Source organism: Oryza sativa, chromosome 11 (assembly GCF_034140825.1).
Source record: "Oryza sativa Japonica Group chromosome 11, ASM3414082v1".
NCBI classification, from domain to species: Eukaryota; Viridiplantae; Streptophyta; class Magnoliopsida; order Poales; family Poaceae; genus Oryza; species Oryza sativa.
The window spans coordinates 4777574-4795787 of NC_089045.1; the positions used below are offsets into that span (position 1 = coordinate 4777574).

General features: G+C 42.3%; 3 protein-coding genes across 9 annotated transcripts; 1 reads left to right on the top strand and 2 right to left on the bottom strand.

Annotated features, from left to right (window-relative positions):
* Positions 1 to 1433: 1433 nt before the first annotated feature.
* Positions 1434 to 2680, bottom strand: LOC4349984 (uncharacterized). 2 transcript variants are annotated; one of them, XM_066305366.1, is made up of 2 exons: positions 2650 to 2680; positions 1434 to 2491 (listed from the first exon to the last, which is right to left on the bottom strand). In XM_066305366.1, the coding sequence occupies exon 2, from the start codon at positions 2463 to 2465 to the stop codon at positions 1959 to 1961; it is 507 nt and encodes a 168-aa protein (XP_066161463.1). In that variant the 5' UTR covers positions 2466 to 2491; positions 2650 to 2680; the 3' UTR covers positions 1434 to 1958. The 2 variants fall into 2 exon arrangements, with proteins under 2 accessions (XP_066161463.1, XP_015616584.1); XM_015761098.3 differs by having other exon boundaries at positions 1434 to 2680.
* A 6989-nt stretch (positions 2681 to 9669) lies between these two features.
* LOC4349985 (DNA-directed RNA polymerases I, II, and III subunit RPABC5) lies at positions 9670 to 11780 on the top strand. The gene is made up of 4 exons (XM_015760344.2): positions 9670 to 9747; positions 9895 to 9953; positions 11285 to 11379; positions 11472 to 11780. The coding sequence occupies exons 1-4, from the start codon at positions 9712 to 9714 to the stop codon at positions 11504 to 11506; spliced, it is 225 nt and encodes a 74-aa protein (XP_015615830.1). The 5' UTR covers positions 9670 to 9711; the 3' UTR covers positions 11507 to 11780.
* Positions 11781 to 12671: 891 nt separating this feature from the next.
* LOC4349986 (protein kinase STUNTED) lies at positions 12672 to 16550 on the bottom strand. Of its 6 annotated transcripts, none has more exons than XM_066305370.1 (11): positions 16262 to 16550; positions 16007 to 16122; positions 15449 to 15570; positions 15218 to 15354; positions 14546 to 15118; positions 14215 to 14463; positions 13958 to 14124; positions 13785 to 13864; positions 13545 to 13692; positions 13301 to 13450; positions 12672 to 13207 (listed from the first exon to the last, which is right to left on the bottom strand). In XM_066305370.1, the coding sequence occupies exons 1-11, from the start codon at positions 16488 to 16490 to the stop codon at positions 12950 to 12952; spliced, it is 2229 nt and encodes a 742-aa protein (XP_066161467.1). In that variant the 5' UTR covers positions 16491 to 16550; the 3' UTR covers positions 12672 to 12949. The 6 variants fall into 6 exon arrangements, with proteins under 6 accessions (XP_066161467.1, XP_066161465.1, XP_066161466.1 ...); XM_066305368.1 differs by having other exon boundaries at positions 15218 to 15357; XM_066305369.1 differs by having other exon boundaries at positions 16007 to 16125.
* Positions 16551 to 18214: the final 1664 nt, after the last annotated feature.

Here is an 18214-nt window from a genome sequence, read left to right on the forward strand (position 1 = left end):
GGGCTATTTTCTGCGGGATTGATAGTGTGGGGAACTTTTTGATAGTAACTTGTTCACTTATCGAACTAAAACCATTGATAGTAATTGATTTACTTAACGAATTTTTTTTTTTGGAGAGGGAGTAATGGGGGAGTTTGTGCGGGATGGATGGGGGTGGGGGGTTGCCGGGGGGGGGGCTAGGGTGGGGGTGGGGGAGGGGATGCTGTGAGGGGACTAGTTTAGTTATAGCGCACCCTGGGTGCGGTTTAGCGCATCCATATATGATAAAAGTAACTTACATATATAATAAAAGTAGTTTACAACACAGATATTTCTTTTATCAAAATATAGTCACGTAAGATCTTGTTGTAAAGATTTAATTGCAATGAACACAATGGTGTAATCGGATTATAGATCGGATAAGTAATTTAAATGAAAATTCTATAAGAAGAAAAAGAAAGGACATTTATAATTTGGTGTACTAGTAGGTGTTAACAGTGAAATTTGGTAAGCCCCAAAGTCATCATCGCTCTAGAGTCAGTATCAGCTTCAGAGTCCTAGAATCAGCCGATTGGAAGTCACCAATAGTCGGATTCTTACTAAATTCAGTTAAGGAAATTAATCTATTAAAGAAAGTTTATCCAGAAGTGACCGAGTTCAAGCAGGATACGGCATGGCAGTTTATCTATTAATTAGAAAGAGTTTGCTAGTTTATTTTATATTTAGGAAAGTGTGTTTAGTGTCCGAGAAGGACTTTATGTTTTTCCTTTTATCTTTAGGAAAGTTTCTTTCTTATTCAAGAAGGACTAGTATCTACCCATGGGTATAAATATGTACACCGAGGTCATTGTAAACTATCTCATAGATCAATACAACTACTCTCGGCGCATTGCCACCCTATTTCCTAAGATTTTTACTTATCACGGCAGAACTTGACACCTGACACGGGACTGCATCGGCTTTTGATCTCCAGTGAAAGGGTAAGTCCAATGTTCTGCCTGCCCTGGAAATTGTATTGGCTGCATTGGCGTCGTTCAAGGCTGCATCGCTTCAACCTCTTGGGTTGCTCTGGTTTGGTTCATATATTTTCCTACCTATTTATCATATATTTTTTAATGAATTGATACTACTATTATTAATGATTACTTTTTATGAAGAGGAACTGATGTGTTGGCATCAATGCCAGTTCTTGCTTACAATGGGTGCGAGCGAGGGGTGTTGGTAGGAAACCCCTTATAATTAGCATCGGGTTTTCCTCAACCATCAATGATAGGGTAGTGTGATTGTGTTGTTCTTACTACTAGGCTAATATGTGGCTGTTAATACATTAGTGACCAGAAAACTGTGTCATCCTTCCTAAATCGTCACTTCAAAAAAAACTGTCAAATGACCACATATCTGGTTATTAACTTCATATTTGCCAATATATATTTTTAGGGGAACATTTGCCAATATATAAGAGAATCAAAAGCCGCTACATATTATTAGTGCAAGTCAATATATAGAAATCATTCTCCCCATAGAAATAGTTACAATGTGCACATCTTAAAAATAACGATCTCAGTTATTTCAACAACATAGGAGTATATAACAATAATACCCACACTGGTATGATAAAAATTCCTATTCCTCGATTGGAGGTGGGAACAGACACATGCGCACCCGTCAAAATAAATAAAAAAAACAGTTGTAAGGAAGTATTTGGGTTGCTAACCTAGAAAGATTTATTTAATAGGTAAATTCTGGTAGTAGGATGGCAAATCAAAATGTCCAACATATAGAACGTATCCAGGGGCGGATCCAACGTGGGTGCTAGGGGGACTCGAGTCCCCCCTATCCCGCTGGACCACCATTGGTAGAAGGGGAAATGAAAGGGGGAAAAATAGAGAGAAAATGAAAAGTAGAGAGGACTGAACAAGGAAGAAAGAGATCACGAGTCCTCCCCTTAAATCTTGTTATGGATCCGCCCCTTAATGTATCTAGGACTTTGTGCCTAGGATCTGCGTGATGAGGTCGTGTGCGACACCCAACATCTTCCAGGCTTGGTGGAACTTGTCGGCGATAGTGACCTCTTCCATATCGCACGACCGGATGGGGCACGCGCTCATGCAGATGGGCGGTTGTTTAAGAAAGCCCACGAGAAAACCGTCCAAGTCCCTGTACTTTTTGTTGACGTCGGCGGAGGCAGAGAAGAAGGCGGCGAGGGCGTTGGAGAGGGTGTCGACGCTGGCGGTGCACTGCTGGAGGCACACGGGTGGCACGCCCTTCCCCTTCATGGTGGCTAGCAGCTTGGTAGCCATCGCCTTGGCCTCCGTCGTGTGGTTGGCGATTGCCTGCAGGTACAGCTCCGCGAGGGGGCCCACCGTCGTCGCCTTCCGGGCCTCCGGGATGCCCGACAACAACTCCACGCACGCCTTCTTGTCTCCTGTACGCGAGCATGGCCCCGTGATGCTCGCCGGGGCATCACCTGCTTCTTGCGCCGCCATCGACCCGACCACCACCTGCAGGCCAACTAGTACCAACAGCCCGACGGCCGCCATTAATTTGCTACGTACTCCCTGCGATATGATCGAGCTGACCGGCCTCCTAATTAATTGCGTTATGCTTATGCATATATAACACAATGAATCAGTGGAGATCAGGACGGAGGCAAGCAACTACTCCTCCTACCTTAATTCTCGCTGCATGCTTCTCTCTAGCTAACACTAACAGCACGTACGTACACGTATATATGCATGCATTTGGCCAACCAGTTTTGCATGCATGGTCGCCCGTAGTTTTGTCGTCCATTCATTTCCTTTCCTTTCTCATCGTCTTGTCCTTTTTAAACACTGGTTGTCCTACATAATAGCTTTTTTCAGCGTGGCCATTGATTAGCTAACCGCATTGCCCGCCATCCTCCTTTCTCCTCGGCACTACTCATCTTATAGAAATGCATTTCTATAGTAGGGGTGGGCATAAGATTTTTGAGGATGAGGTGTTTAAAATTTATACTGATCCATTGGTGGGACGGGCATAAGATTTTAGGTAGTGTTCGGCAAATGGGAAAGAGAAATGATTTCCCACCCATCTTTAAATCCTAACCATTAATTCTCCCTCTTCCATTTAATCCTAACCCTTTATTCATTTCCCAATCCTAATTCCACCCTCCATTTTTCATTATCCAAACACACCCTTAAGGATGGGCATTGAAGATTTTGTACTATAACATCAATAAAAATATATCATTGATGAAAAACAAGATGTATTTATTAAAAAAATAATCAGCAATAATTAACGTGGGGCATAAGGTTATCTAACACAGAACACATTGAATGGGTGCAAAACCTGCTAACTAATTAATTGTACAATATATTTTTATGCTTAGATTGATAGCTATTTTTTAAAAAAAATAATATAGGTATTCATATGTGAATACCAATGATCCCCTCTATGCCTGCTCGTGACCCTTAGCATCACGTGGCTTAGCGGGCTGAGGTTGCACTGGCTGGATCCAGCGAAGGTGGAGGGAAACTGAGCGGTTTGTAAGGACGGGGGAGTGAGGGGAAGCTAAGAGGTGCAGCACTGCCTGCCAGGAGGGAAGGAAGAGGCAGAGGCGAGCATCCCTCAAGTCAAAGCTGAGACCATAACCTGTCAGCCTTCATGTCCTTGTAAGAGCATCCCCAGCAGCTCTTCTATCCAGACATCCATCCTGTGTTTGGCGTATGGAGGTGAAAAATTGCACTCCAGCAGAATCTCCATCATACACGCCATTTTTAGAGGTCCTCCAAACTGAGCCCTTCACAAGCCAAAAATGACGGTTCTCTCTCCTCACGCCATCCTCAACTGCCGACCTCGCTCCACCATATGGAATGCATACCGTGGGAGAGAGGAGGTGCGTACCAGATTTAGAGGTGGAGATCGCCGGAGTAGAGGCGGAGAGGCAGCGGATCTAGCAGTGAGGTCGCCGCCGTCCCCGCCGCTCGGGGTCTCCACCCGCGCCGCCGCTCCTCTGACCCCGCCGCCCCTCTGCCCCGCCGCTCCTCCGCCGCCTGCGCCGCCCCTCCTCCGCGGATCTGGCAGTGGGGAGATGGACACGCCGGGAGGAGGGAGATGGACTCGGCGGGAGGAGGAGGGAGATGGACCCGGCAGTCGCCTCCCGCCGGCCGCCCCTTGCGCCGCTCCTCCGCCCCTCCGCCTAGCCGCTCCTCCGACCGCGCCGCCCCTCCGGTCGGCCCTCGTCCTCCCCGTCCTCTCGGCGCCGGCGGTAGAGAAGTCCGAAGAGAGAGAGGTGGGGAGATCGGCGGAGACGAAGAGATAAAGGGGGGAGTTTTTTTTTTAGAGTGGTGATAAATATGTGGTAATTGTAAAATATTAGTAAAATATAGGATGTTGGTATATGGAGGATGTAATATGGATGATCTGTTGGAGTGAAAAGTAATATGGAGTAGGAATCTTTTTGGATGACTATTTATATGAGAGTATGGAGGATGAAATTTAGATGAGCTGCTGAGGATGCTCTAACCGCCCTTGGGCTGCTGTAATGCTCTGGTGGCAACAACGACAAGTTCTTGTGGTGTGTCTCCACCGGGGTGACATCTACAACAGTCCAACTTCGCAGGGGAACTTGATCAGCCACCATTGTCGCTAGGTAGAAAATTTGAGATATGTCTGTAAAAAGTTAACATATGCATGTGTAGAAATTTGATATTTGGAAAAAAGTGTAGAAATTTGATATTTGCATGTGTAGAAAAAGTTAACATCTACAAAATTTGATATTTGCATGTGTAGAAATTTGAGATATGTCTGTAAAAAGTTAACATATGCATGAAGTGTCTTGAAAATAAAAAAGAGATATGTGTGTTTAAAAGAAACCGAGGCATGGCCGTATGAAAGTTTTACATGTATGTGAGAAAGCGTATATAAAATATGAGATGTTATTTTCGGCTTTTTGGAGAGAGTATTTTTCTAAACCCGAGAGGTGAGTGGCAATGACTCCGCATGTGACCACCGGGGTTGCCGTTGGTCACATCTGTAATTAGAGGTAGTGAGCGCGTCTAGTGGCAAAGAATTTTGGTTCTAGCGGTAAAATAGTCACAACACTATTCAAACGCCTTGTGTCCTTATATCAGGCTTATGGGATCAAAGATGAATGGAGCGTCCAAACACACCTAGAGAACCTTAAAAAGAAAATCTTGAAATTAAAAAGAGAGAGAGGGCACAAAAATGAATGGAGAGTATTCATAACCAAACTGAACCCAACACTTTTTTATAAATTACTACCAGGAATTTGCCCAGTAGTTATATATTAAAAGAAAAGAAATTTATGTACAGAGAAAAAACAAAACACCAAAGACAATTACATACTTTGTATATTAAACCAGCTAAGAATGGTTATGTTACGAACCCAATACTTGTGAAGCTCTCCTGATTACCAGCCGTCGATGCATGCAGGGAAAAGAAAATTTCCTACTAATTAGTGAATCTGTGAATATAACTGAATTTGCAATTTATGAATTGTGATTACTGATTAGCTAGTAAATGTGAAAGGTAAGCAACGTCAGTTCAGTTTTGTTTGGCTTCATAAGTATAGTTGACTTGAATATAGTGTGGCTAAGGATGTTAGGTTTTGTATAGAGTGAGGTAGTGGCTTTGTAATTTCCTATTTACATGTAAGATCTATGTTGAACTATCTATATCTATATTGTAATATTGCATATTTTAGTAAGCCGCTTATTGATGTTATAAGACATCATTTCTATCGCATTTTCATCAATTTTGTGCTTGTATATCGACTTTATGGTGTTAGAAAATTTTAGCATGTGGTGTGAACCTATGAATTAGGACTACCTAAGAAAATATTCATGGCTACGCCACTGGCCCTGTGACCTATAACTAATTAGCTAACAACGATACTCGTTATTACTGGTACAATAGAAATACTATTAAATACACATTGCTTATTGTTTTATTATATGGTCAATGTGTAAGATATTTTATTCTTTTTCATTCTTTATTACCACATTTCTCATAGGAGGTGTTTAAAGGGTTGAGAACACCCTCAAGGTACAATTTTGCTTTTTAAATTTTTTTCTCTCTTCATCCAAATCATGTATCTAATGGTTTATATTTGTTTGATGATGTAGCTCATATTGATGGACAACTTGGGATTTTCTTTTCACTAATGTAGATATGTAACTTTGTTTTCGATATATATATATATATATATATATATATATATATATATATATATATATATATATATATATATATATATATATATATATATATATATATATATATATATATATATATATATATATATATATATATATATATATATATATATATATATATATATATATATATATATATATATATATATATATATATATATATATATATATATAGGATACCCATATGTGACTCCATGGTGCCCGGGCTCTAAGGTATAAAACACACAAATTCTCTCAAATTTTTAAAAATTTTCAAATTGTGAGTATATACCTAGGTATATGAATTTGATTCATACAAATACCTAACAACAAAACAACTCCAACTCAACTTTATTTCACAATTTATTATTACATATCTAATGAATTATATGTTTGGAAGTTATATACCTAGAACCAAAATCTAACAAAAAAAAAAGTTCAAACTTGTTTGAACTTGTTAGTAAAGAAGTTAATGTTCATATCTAAACATTTAAAAAAAATTCATACTCATTTAAATTGGGTATATTCTCAAGCTGTAGGAGCCTCTTCTGCAGTAATTTTTTTAAAAAAAGTATTAAGTGACATTTTTTTCAGTATATTTTAGTGACTGATATATTTTATTAAAACCAGTGGGCAGTGGCATCTGTGTTTTTAAGTAGTCGTCCAGTCCAACCCAACTGGGACATAATTTACTATTTACGATTCTCCTAAAATGCCAGTTTTCAAATGTCACTCTACTAAATTTTCATTTCTATTTGTCACCCGGTCCCCACTAATTCTCTCCTATGTGTCACTATTTTCACTTTTTGCGTTCACATGACATCAATTTTTGCATTTCCCTCCCTCTGACATGGAGGATGAGGCCAAATGACTGGAATGTCCTCAGGCCCACCTGTAAGGCTTCTTTCTCACACCTAGTTGAGCAGAAAGAGGAGGGGGAGAACTAGACACCGTCAGCAAGATTGACGACGCCGGCGTATCCTCCTCGATGGTGACCATCTGCAGTCGCGCCGCCCGTCGTGGCCACACTCTAGCCTGAGCCCACGTACTTCTTCTTCCCGCACCTAGTTGAGCATAGAGAGGACGGAATGAGAGAGCGAGCCACCGCCGACGAGATGGAGCTGACGGCCACGACATCGGCATGTCCTCCCCGACGGCGACACCGCAGTCACGCCGCCAACCACGACAACGACTCTAGTGATTGACTCCCTCGACGAGCTCCCATGACAACGTCGCGAGTCCTCCTTTCCTCCCTCGACGGCGGTGAACCTCAACGAATCTGAGGACGGTGGCCGGTGGACAAGGCGTCGACAGATATGTGGCTAGCCGCGATAGACCAGGGGCATCGATAGGAGGTGGAGGACGGCGTCATGGCCGTGGCAGGCAGTGGGCAGCAGTGTGATCGGGAGTGCTCACCGTCGGGGACGCGTCAACACCGAGCGGCCACCGGCCATCTCTCCTCTCTGCTCCACACACTCCGTGAGTGGAAGGAGGGAAGAAGAAGCCTTACAGATGGGCCCGAGTACGTTTGAGTCCTTTGGCCTCATCCTCCACGTTAGAGGTAGGGAAATGGAAAAATTGATGCCACGTGAATGCGAAAAGTGAGAATAGTGGCACATGAGAAATAATTACTAGTGGGGACTGTGTAGCAAATCTATACCTAATAAAAAAATTCGTAAGGTTTCCGTATGATTTTTTCGTCCGTCATCCGAATCAGAGTCACGTTGCTAAAATCGTTTTAATCCGCTCAATAGTCGGGATGGATCCTTTTCTCAAAACTACGGTTAATATAGAACATGTATTAATTGATGTAACATGTGAACACAAGTAGCGGCTTGCCTACTTGGTCAGTGGAGAAAATCTTTATTGTGGCCACCAGGGTTCGATTCCCACCACCCTCTCCCTTTTACATCAATTATTACGGGCTTTGGCCCAATTAAGTTTGACTCATACCTATTGTTTCCTTTAGTTGTTTTTTTTTCTTTTTCCTTGGGAAAAAATTCCTCCCGACGCTTTATCTTTTTTTTTCCTTTTTTATGCCGTAAATTAGGATAATAACAGGTAGGGAATTCACTAAAAACAAAGTTCAATAGAAAAAACACATAAATAATTTAGTTAAAACTTTTAAAAGAATAGTTGAAAATTTCAAATATGTAGTTGAAAATTTTCAAAATCGAGTTGAAGTTTCAAAATCTTGAATTGAAAGTTTGAAATCTTGGTTTGAAAGTTTTTAAATATTGGGTTGAAAGGTCAAAGTTCGAGTTAAAAGTTTTCGAAATCCGAGTTAAAAGTTTTCAAATCTCAAGTGAAAGTATTCAATTTTGGTATAACTTATTTTTTATAACTTTTTAATTATTAAAGTAATTTTTAATTTTTAGTAAAAAAGAAAAGAAGTAAAGTAGATTGTAATACGTAAAAGGAAAAAAAGAGGTGCGAAAACAGAAAAGAGGGGACACGGTGGCAACCAACTGCGCGAATTTTTTTTCAATTTTTGATCCGACTCCGTGCGCAAGAGGTGCGAAAAAAAATAGAGAAGACACTATGGCAACCAACTGCGTGAAAAAGAAGTCTCGAAACAGAAGATAATAAAAAAAAGGAAAATAGGTCGCGTGCGACTGTGCGATGGATGGGCTCAAAACGCGCGCCACTTAAATTCGCGACGCGTATGCACTATCTAGGAGTTTCGTATTATTACTTGCACTGTCTATGGGCCTCTCCTAGGCCAGATTGACCTACCCTATCTAAAACTTTTACACTTATTATTACTCGGAATAAGTCTACTTTGTCTCCAGATCTCAAATCCTATTTGCGCGCATTTTTTTTCTCTCCGCCACTAGCACAGACCATGCACATCCTTTTTTTTTTCTCTCCACCATTAGCGCAGACCATGCACATTCGATGGCGTAAAAGTCATAAGTTTTGTACCTCTTTCTTCAACAGATATTTAGTGATTCTGAAATCTTATAATGAACCAGTTTTTAATTTGAAAATTAAACATAATTATTTTTTTTCTTTTCGTCATCTGCAAAACACGACATATTAGAGTCTGCACCATCTATCGTCCACGCATGAGCCGTTAAATGATCCGTCTCCACGTCAGTCCGTGTTGGATTTTAGAAGTTATATCAGGCGCGTGCCATGCAAGAGTTGAGAGAGAGGGCGCGTGCCATGCAAGAGTTGAGAGAGAGAGCGTGCGTTATGACAATATAAGTACTATATCAATATGCAATGGTGTTTCTTATTAGTCTTGATTATCATTAACCTAATGAACGGTTTATCTATCTTAAAATATTATTACATACATGTTAACCGTGTATTTATAGCATTTAACTTTTCATTATACCCGTAGCGAAGCACTGGCATTTTGCTAGTGAGAATAAAATTTTGGTAAATTGATATTTGGAAACTGGAATTTTGGGAGGATGGTAAACGGTAAATTTTCCCCACCTGTCCCTGGTCCAAAGTCCAAACCCCCTCAAACCCCATCCCCTCCCCCAATCCTTCCCCCGAACCCCCAATCCCGGCGGCGGCGGCGAAGATGATCATACCAGTGCGCTGCTTCACCTGCGGCAAGGTATCCCTCGTCTCCCCTTCCCACGCTTCGCGCCTTGGTGATGGTAGGGTTTTGGTTCGTTCTTCCATCGCGTTCGTTTAGGGTTTAGTGGCCTGTTACGCTGATTACGATACTTTCGTGATTTGTTTGGTTGTTTTGGTTTCGCAGGTGATCGGCAACAAGTGGGATCTCTACCTCGACCTCCTCCAGGCAGACTACACCGAGGGGTAGGGCGATTCTTTTTTTTTTTTTTTTACTTTGCCCAAGTTAGCATTCCACGATTTGATATCTGCTCTGCAGCGTGTTGCAATCTTTCTTTACTGTGTCAAAATCCGTGGATGATTGGGGGAGTCTGTACATGTTGGGTGTGGATTATATATGGAGCCGTACGGGTTCTTGGCCTTGCTAGGGAACTCGAATTTCAACCATGCCTCTTTTGGTGGGATGAATTCAGTTTAGTATGTATTGCCAAAGTGTGGGTTGTGCGGCGATGTTGCACCTTTAATTTACAGGAGAAGGCTCGATTATGGGTTTTTAAGGTTTTAGGTAGTCGAGCAGCCTCTTGGATGCAATAGACGTGCACAATGGCTGCTGCTGCTCTTCTAGGAGATAAGTCTGCTGGTCTTTTCTTGAAATATAAATCTTGGTTCAGCCCATGTGAACACAAGGGTTGATGTGGAGTAACTAGAGTAGTAGTAGATTGTAGAATAGATTTAATCAGGGGTTACAATACGAGCGACAGGTTACAAATGGCATGCTTCCATGGCCACTGAATCCATTCCTTCTTGGTATCCATTTATGTGCACATGGTATGTTAAGGATGTGTTTTGGCCCTGTAGGAACTCGCAACTACCTGTTTAACAGCTTAAGTAGGAGGTTAGCTAATGTCTCGTGGTGTGTGGTAGCATGCTTCTTTTATGTCATCTGCGTTAAGGATGCCTCAGTGCCACTGCCTCCATCTCAGATTGGCTTGTTTTCTAAACCATGCTGTAATTCTGGCTTATGCTTTATCTGGATACTTTTAGCACAGCCAGGAATCATTAAATTTCCAGTCAGTCTAAGCATGTCCATAGCATTATTCTCACAAGTAATTTTGTAGCGGTAGGGTACTATTCCTTACACAAGGATTTAATAGAACCTTTTGATCACAGTTACTTTTGATGTTTGCTGCCTCTTTTGGTTCAAGGCTAAGTTTGGACACCATTGAACAAAAGCTACCTGTGCCTGTTTTTTTCCTATGCATTCTAAAGTTGTAAAAATGGTAGTTCCTTTTTTGTCAGATTAACAAATCCCGAATGGTATTTTTGACAACCTTCTATAGCAAAGTACAGTTTCTTATCAGTGTGCTTATAGCTGATATAAATCACAGTATGAGATCATCCGCTGTGATCACTGTATATGATCTAAATTGCATATGAATGGAGGGTGGGTAGAAGTTTCTTGAGTATTGGCTTGGCCTTCTTTGTTATTTCAAACTCTGGTACCCTGTGTATGGTTAATTTCTGATTTTAGCTTGCTACCAAGATCATGATCATTCTGTATTTACACCTATTTTCAGGGATGCTCTGGATGCTTTGGGCTTAGTCCGTTACTGCTGTAGGCGAATGCTGATGACCCATGTTGACCTCATTGAGAAGCTGCTCAACTACAACAGTAAGTTGATTCCGTTTCGTTGCACAATCTTGGCATTGTTTCTCTGCTTCCAGCAAATGCCACCAGCCACTAACACTACTATTCGTTGCCAGCTCTGGAGAAGACTGAGACCACTGCTGGCAATTAGATGAACCTCGCATACTCCACCGCTTCATTGCACCTAGTATCCTTTAGTCTAGTGTTTATGCTGTGTTTGACACATCTAAACAAACAGTGCTGCTATGCTTATGCAAAAAGCTGTTCTTTGCACATTAGTGAATATGGATGGACTTGACCATTTCCAATGTACCCAGGAATTCTCCAGCTGTGTTTCTTCTATCATCTATGTAACTGTTGCTAATGTGTATTGACAGCTTGAAAGCCAACTTTATTCTGAATGTCATCTCGTCATTTCACGGCAATTTATCACTGCTTATCTATTGCTTGAGCTATATACAACTGACAAATGCATGATATTAAAATACTTCATGTGTGGTGCATTTGGCCTCCATTGTAAGATCTGTGATTCCATGAGATGGTTACTACAATCGTGTGCTGTTGCCTGTTAGAACTGTAGCTCCATTTGATGAATGGCTTCTTCAAAAGGGGGAAAACCATCCATACATTTGTCCCTAGCACAATCCAGAGAGGCATGTGACCTGAAGGTGTTTAGCAGTTCAGGCTAGAGGTATTATTTATTCTCCATGTTCCTAAGTGTCACTGTTATTCTTTTTTTTTCCATTCTTGTCGGCAAGTAGGATGGTCATGGCATGATGTCGGTTTGCTCATGTTGGCATGCATGCACAAAAATGCTTTTTTTTCCAAGATCCCTTCAGTTGTCGGATGCACACTGTTTCTCAAGGGGTTTAGTCCATGTGAATTTGTTATGCCCCATGTGATGTAACATGTCCCAACTGGGCTCTTATGATATGATTTAGCTTTCGTTTTCCACGATCTTTTTAATAAAATTCGCCGTACCGACCTGATCTAATCGTCCAACGTCATGATGCAGATGAATGATTATTTGTGAAACCGACACTACTGATTAATTAGAGGGTAGGATTTTTTTTTTCTTAAAAGGTGTTTAATGATGGCCATACATCTTCCTATGAGGTGCATATTGTAGCTTGATGTTTTGCAGAGGTGACCACATGTCATGAATTTAATCATCTTGGGACAATTTGATGAGGATATATATCAATTTTAATTCTTTAAGCAGAGATGTTTACTTTATCCAAAAGAATGACAAAATGGATTATATCCAACAAGAGTGACAAAGTGGATACAGGAAAGGATTGATTTGGGAGAAAACCTGCAATAACAATCTTCCTAGTTTATTTCCCACTTTCTCATCCTTTGGATGAGAGAATTTTGGTTTATAACAAGGAAATTACATCCTTCTGAGATGATAGAACAGACCCATAACTTATGGGAGAACAAGATCTAAGACATCAGATTAAAGGACAGACTTGGAGGAGGGCATTTTGCATGTGCCACTTCTCATCCAAGGAACAAAAGAAGTTAACTTAAGAAGAAGGGGAAAAAAGATCTATACCTACTATACAAAAATGACTAGTATACCATGGACTGATCAATCAAAGCTCGACGATCGGCTCCATCTTCCTCGTAAATACTCTTCCAGGGAAGTGTTCGCAGCGATGAAATCGTTGCTGCTGACAGAGGCAGAATCGTCATCGACATCGAATGCAAGATTGATGTAGGACTGGATGTTGCGGTTATTCTCTGGCAGTGTAACCACAGGTTCATCACCATCGCTCTCGTATGACAATCCTACTTCTGATCTAGCCCACTTCAGAATACCATTGTCGCCGTTAAGTAGCTTCAGAACCTGGTATATACACCAAGCTGTGTGTAAGATACAGCACAATGGAAACAATATATGAACTTAGGCATTGGATGCATCAGAAAAACAAAATCTTACAACTGCAATGTGAGGACGGCGTTGAGGTGTTGGTCTGATGCAGAGGGAAGCAGCAAGGGTCATCCTCTCCACTTTGTTGGCATGGTCCTCTGTAGGCAAGTTAGGATCCACAAGTTGTGTGAGTTTTCCTCCCTGTATGATGGAGTTTGCCTACATACAAAAACAACCCTCATTATCTGCTCTTTATCATTATGCAACCTAAGCTTTGGGTCCAAAGAAATGAAGGATAGAACATGACACTTACCCACATCACTAGGCTCTCCTGACCTTTCGGACAACCAGTGCAAAGCGGTTTCTTGCCTGAAATGAGTTCAAGAAGGACGACACCAAAAGCGTATACATCAATTTTGTCATTCACCTTGCCATGCATGAAATATTCTGGAGCCAAGTATCTGCAAAAGATATGCATACACTGGTAAGGTAAGGTTGCCACAACCCAACAAAAAAAAAGGTGAAATAGCAAACAATCAATTAGCTAACAAACCCGAAAGTTCCAGCAACATCGTTGCATGTGATCTGCGATGTTGCATCAGTGTCCCAGAGCGCGAGGCCAAAATCTGATAACTGCATAACAAGACGTTGAAATTGTAAGCTCACTTAATTTGATACAGCACAGGAACTGAAGATTTTTCATGATGTTGAATGGGCAAATGTTACCTTTGGCTCAAAATCCTGTGAGATGAGGATGTTTGATGACTTGACATCCCTATGGATCACTGGACGATTGTTGCCACTACCATGGAGATAATCTAGTGCATGAGCAACTCCAAGGGCCACATTGAACCTCTCGGTCCATCCGAATAAGTTGTCACATCCTTTCTCACCTGTGTGACATCAGAATAAGATGGTTTTCTTGATAAATGGCAATGTTAAAGGGAGAAAAACTAACAGGTGGTAGAAGTTACATAACATACCATGCAGTATCTCTTCCAGACTGCCTCTTCGCAAGTACTCGTACACCAACAGAAGGTCAGTGTCCTTGAAGCAGAAACCGGCAAGCGATATAATGTTCTTGTGGCTGAGGGAGCTGACAATCTCAATCTCTGAGACGAACTCCTTCAGCACTTCATCGGAATACTTCAAGATCTTTACTGCCAATTCCTTGCCATTTTCTAAGCAACCTTTGTAAACTTGGCTAGTGCCACCTTGTCCAACTATACACTCTGCAGAAAACAACCAATCTGGTCACTAAACCTAGCATGTCTAAAAATTTTAGCAATAACAGAGAAAAAGTGAAATTCTTACCAGGTGAGAAATCAGAAGTGATCTTTGCAAGCTCGCTGTGACTGAAGGTAGAATAAACGGAAGGGAATTTTTCTCTGAGTGCAATCAACTCCTCTGGAATTTCTTTATCCGAGGAATTATCCAATTCCTCGATCACCACAGAAGACTTTCCTGAATTGCTTCTCGAAGGGACAGCCACCCGGTCACGCAAAATACGACTAGCACTTGTGATGCCATCTGGTGTTGTGGTTCTGTACTCTGAACAGACTGGTGAAGCTGACGAATACCTACTAGGTAGCCGCATTGCCCACTGCACCACGGACATCTTCGATCTGTCATGCGAGGCAGGTTTTCTGTCAGGCAGGAACTTCTTCCTAAGGAAGGACCAGCCAGTTGCCACTTCTGGTGATTCACGACGGTGAACCTTCATTGGGACTAATGCCAATGAAACTTCTCTCGTTGGTGCCGGAGAGCTTGGTGGCATGGTGACAGCCCGGAAAATGGACCTGTTATCTTGTTCACACTCATCCCGAAGTTTCTCCCCAATCACAGAAGTCAGGAGCTTCCGGTAACTCCTCCTTGGTGTCTCTGTCACTGCATTCCATTTTACAGACTTCAGCATATGCTGAATTTACAGCCGCCCATGCCAAGAAATGAGAATAAACTGAAAATGAAATTGTGTGAGTAGCATACTTGTGCTAGCACTATGGTATGGTTCTTGCTGTACTGCATCTTTATGAAAAAGAATCTTGCCGTTGTTCACTGCAAGAACCGAGCATCCAGTAGGAACCCTCTTTGCACAGTACTTGGCAACAGAAATGGAGGAGGATCTACTGTTTGGGAGCAAACAATAGTTCCAACATCAGAGAACAAATTATACTTAGGATCAACACACAGTAAAAGTGTGTCAAATTAATTAGGTACCTAAAAGATAGAGAATTCTTCGCAACACCAAGGATGAGATGCGCAGCGCCGTAGGAAGCCGCTTCTTTCACCAGAGTTTTCCGGATAGATGATCCTCCACAGACCTTGAGCTCCAAATTAATCTGACGAATTTAAAGAGGAAAAGCACGATGAAAAGAATTTTCTAGCCAACCTCTCAGCTAAACCCCAAGCGGTCAACTAGCAAGCGAATAATTTTACAAGCATCAGAAAATTAATTCTTCATGAATACTGAATGAACAAAACTCTAGCTGTCAAAATTTACGGTCCTGAAATTTCCGACGCGCTCAAATCCTCAAAAAAACGATGTGAAAAAAAAATCAGATCATCCAGTAAAAAATAAAAATTTAGGGACAGTTACCCAGTAAAAGGGGAAGAGAAACAGCTCAAATACTTGAGGGAGCAGCCCAATCAATTATGAGCCGAATTTGGAGCCGTTTGCGAGGAAAAAAGTTGCACCGCCACCATTGAATAGGAGGCGAGAAAGAAGTAACCGATGCGAAAAAAGCAGAAGCACAAGAAGAAACGGAGATCACTGACCTGCTTGAGGTTGCAGAAGCCGTCGTACACGGCGAGCACCGACACCAGCGAGTCCTCCGCCGCGTCGCTCCTCTCCTCCAATCCCACCGCTCCTCCTCCTCCTCCTCCTCCTCCTCCTGCTGCTGCCAAAAAGGAGCCCAAGATGAGAAAAAGGAAAAAAAAAATCCCCAAAAAAAGATAAATCCCCAAAAAAAGATGAGCAAGCGAGGCACAAGGAAATGGCAAGAGATTAGAAGCAGCGAGCGAGACTCGCACCGGCGGCGGCGGCGGCGGCGACGTGGAGGGCGACGATGCGGTCCCCGGCATTGGCGACCTTGACGAGCGCCCACGTCAGCAGCTCGCGGCTCGCCGCGTCCCTCCTGATCCCCACCACCACCGTCCTCCTCCCCCTCCCCACCGCCGGCGACGCCGCCGCCGCCGGGAGCAACCCTCCTCCTCCTCCGCCGCCGCCGCCGCGCGCGCCGTCGGGAACAAGCAGCCGCATGGCTGCCGCGCGAGCTCTCTCCCCTCTCCTCTCCTCCCTCGCAGCCGCAGAGAGAGAAGCAAGAGAGAGAGAAAGTAGAGAGAGAGATTTGTGTCAGCGATCCGAGGGAGGCTGCGTCGTTTTATGCGGCCGCTTGCTCAAGTCAGCGGCGTCCCTAAACCCGTAATTAATCCTTAATCCCGTTGGTTAATCACCTGATTCAACCGCCGTTACCTGCCGTTCCCCCCCCCCCCCCCCTCCCCCACCCAACTGCTGTTACTTCCTCCGCAGGTATACTCTTCGTAGTTACTAGTACAGCTTCTTTTTTTTTCCTTTTTCTTTTTCTTCGCTACGTTGCTACTACTAACTATTTTAAAAATAGAGTAAATTGTGTTTAGGGCCACTTTTTATCACCGAAGTTTTACTTTAGACTACCCTTTAAACCATCTTTTCATTTTAGATCAGATTAGTTTACCTTTGTTTCACTTTGAACCATCCCAAAAATTTTTCTCGAGCACATAAATGACTTTAACCACATTGGCACATAAAAACCAATAATCTTCCCGACTTACATGCAGACTATTCTTCACAAGATTAGAGGGTAGATGCAGCTAGAAAAGTGACTTGTGTGGTCCAAACTGCAACAACGTAATCTTACCTAGTCTAAAGTGAAAATATTAGCTAGAGGGTAGACCAAAGTGCAATTAACTCTTAAAAATATAGCACAAATACATATGCTCACAGTGAGCGCATATTCATTCCTAATCCTATGAGTATCTTGGAAAAGGTGGGTATGTATATTTATGGATGTCTCGTTGTCGACTGATATATTTAGGACTAAAATCCAGGTGTCATTCGTCAATAGTTATCTTTTAGGAGGTTTTCCTTTCTATTATTTTATTCTATTTATATTCCCCGTGTATTCTCTTCTTCTATCCTCTAGGGCCTCCCTGTGCTGAAGCCTGTCTTATGTAAGAACATTTGCTCAATGTACTTAGGTGGCAAAACTCTCTCCCCGGTGATTTGGTAAAAAAAATTCGGGTGAGCTGATTCTATCACAGAAAATCTAACCAGTTGAGTTAGGGGGTGTTTGGGAGAGAGGGGCTAAACTTTAGCCCCACTCAAACACCCCCTTAAGCTCGTTAATAATGGGTAGTTACCGTGATTAATCTAATCACGGTGCCACTTGGCTAATCGTCTCGTTAATCCCTCGCTGTCAACACCGAGGTTAATGTGGGGAATTGTGCTTTGCCTGCTTCCGAGGGGTGGGGTCACATGGAAAGATGCCTGGATCGGGCACGGTGTTATTGGGATTATCATCATTAAGGTGATTGTGCATTTGTTTCGAGAGAGATTAAGATGAGCATGTTGATGATGGGGACGCGTTCATCATCAGCGATCCAGCTGCATCATCATCATCATCCTCCTCCTCGATCCCTGTCATCATGTGCCTCTTTTTCTTTAGGATAGATCTCCGTACGTAAAACGGTTATAAAGTGCAAATGTTTCAGATTGATATTTATGTTTTCGCATGGTTTAAGTTAATTGTTCTAAGTCATTAGGAACGGTGTGGGCGGGTTAATTTGAGTTGATCTCCGGTCAGTTCTTTATTTTCTGGAACACCGTCTCTGTGGACTCGATAAATCATGTTTCAGAATGGTTAAGCTATTCTGAGTTTCTGACTGTGGACCAGACACGGTCATGTTCAGTTGGCAGTTGGCTACTTCGATCTCGTAGTAGTATAT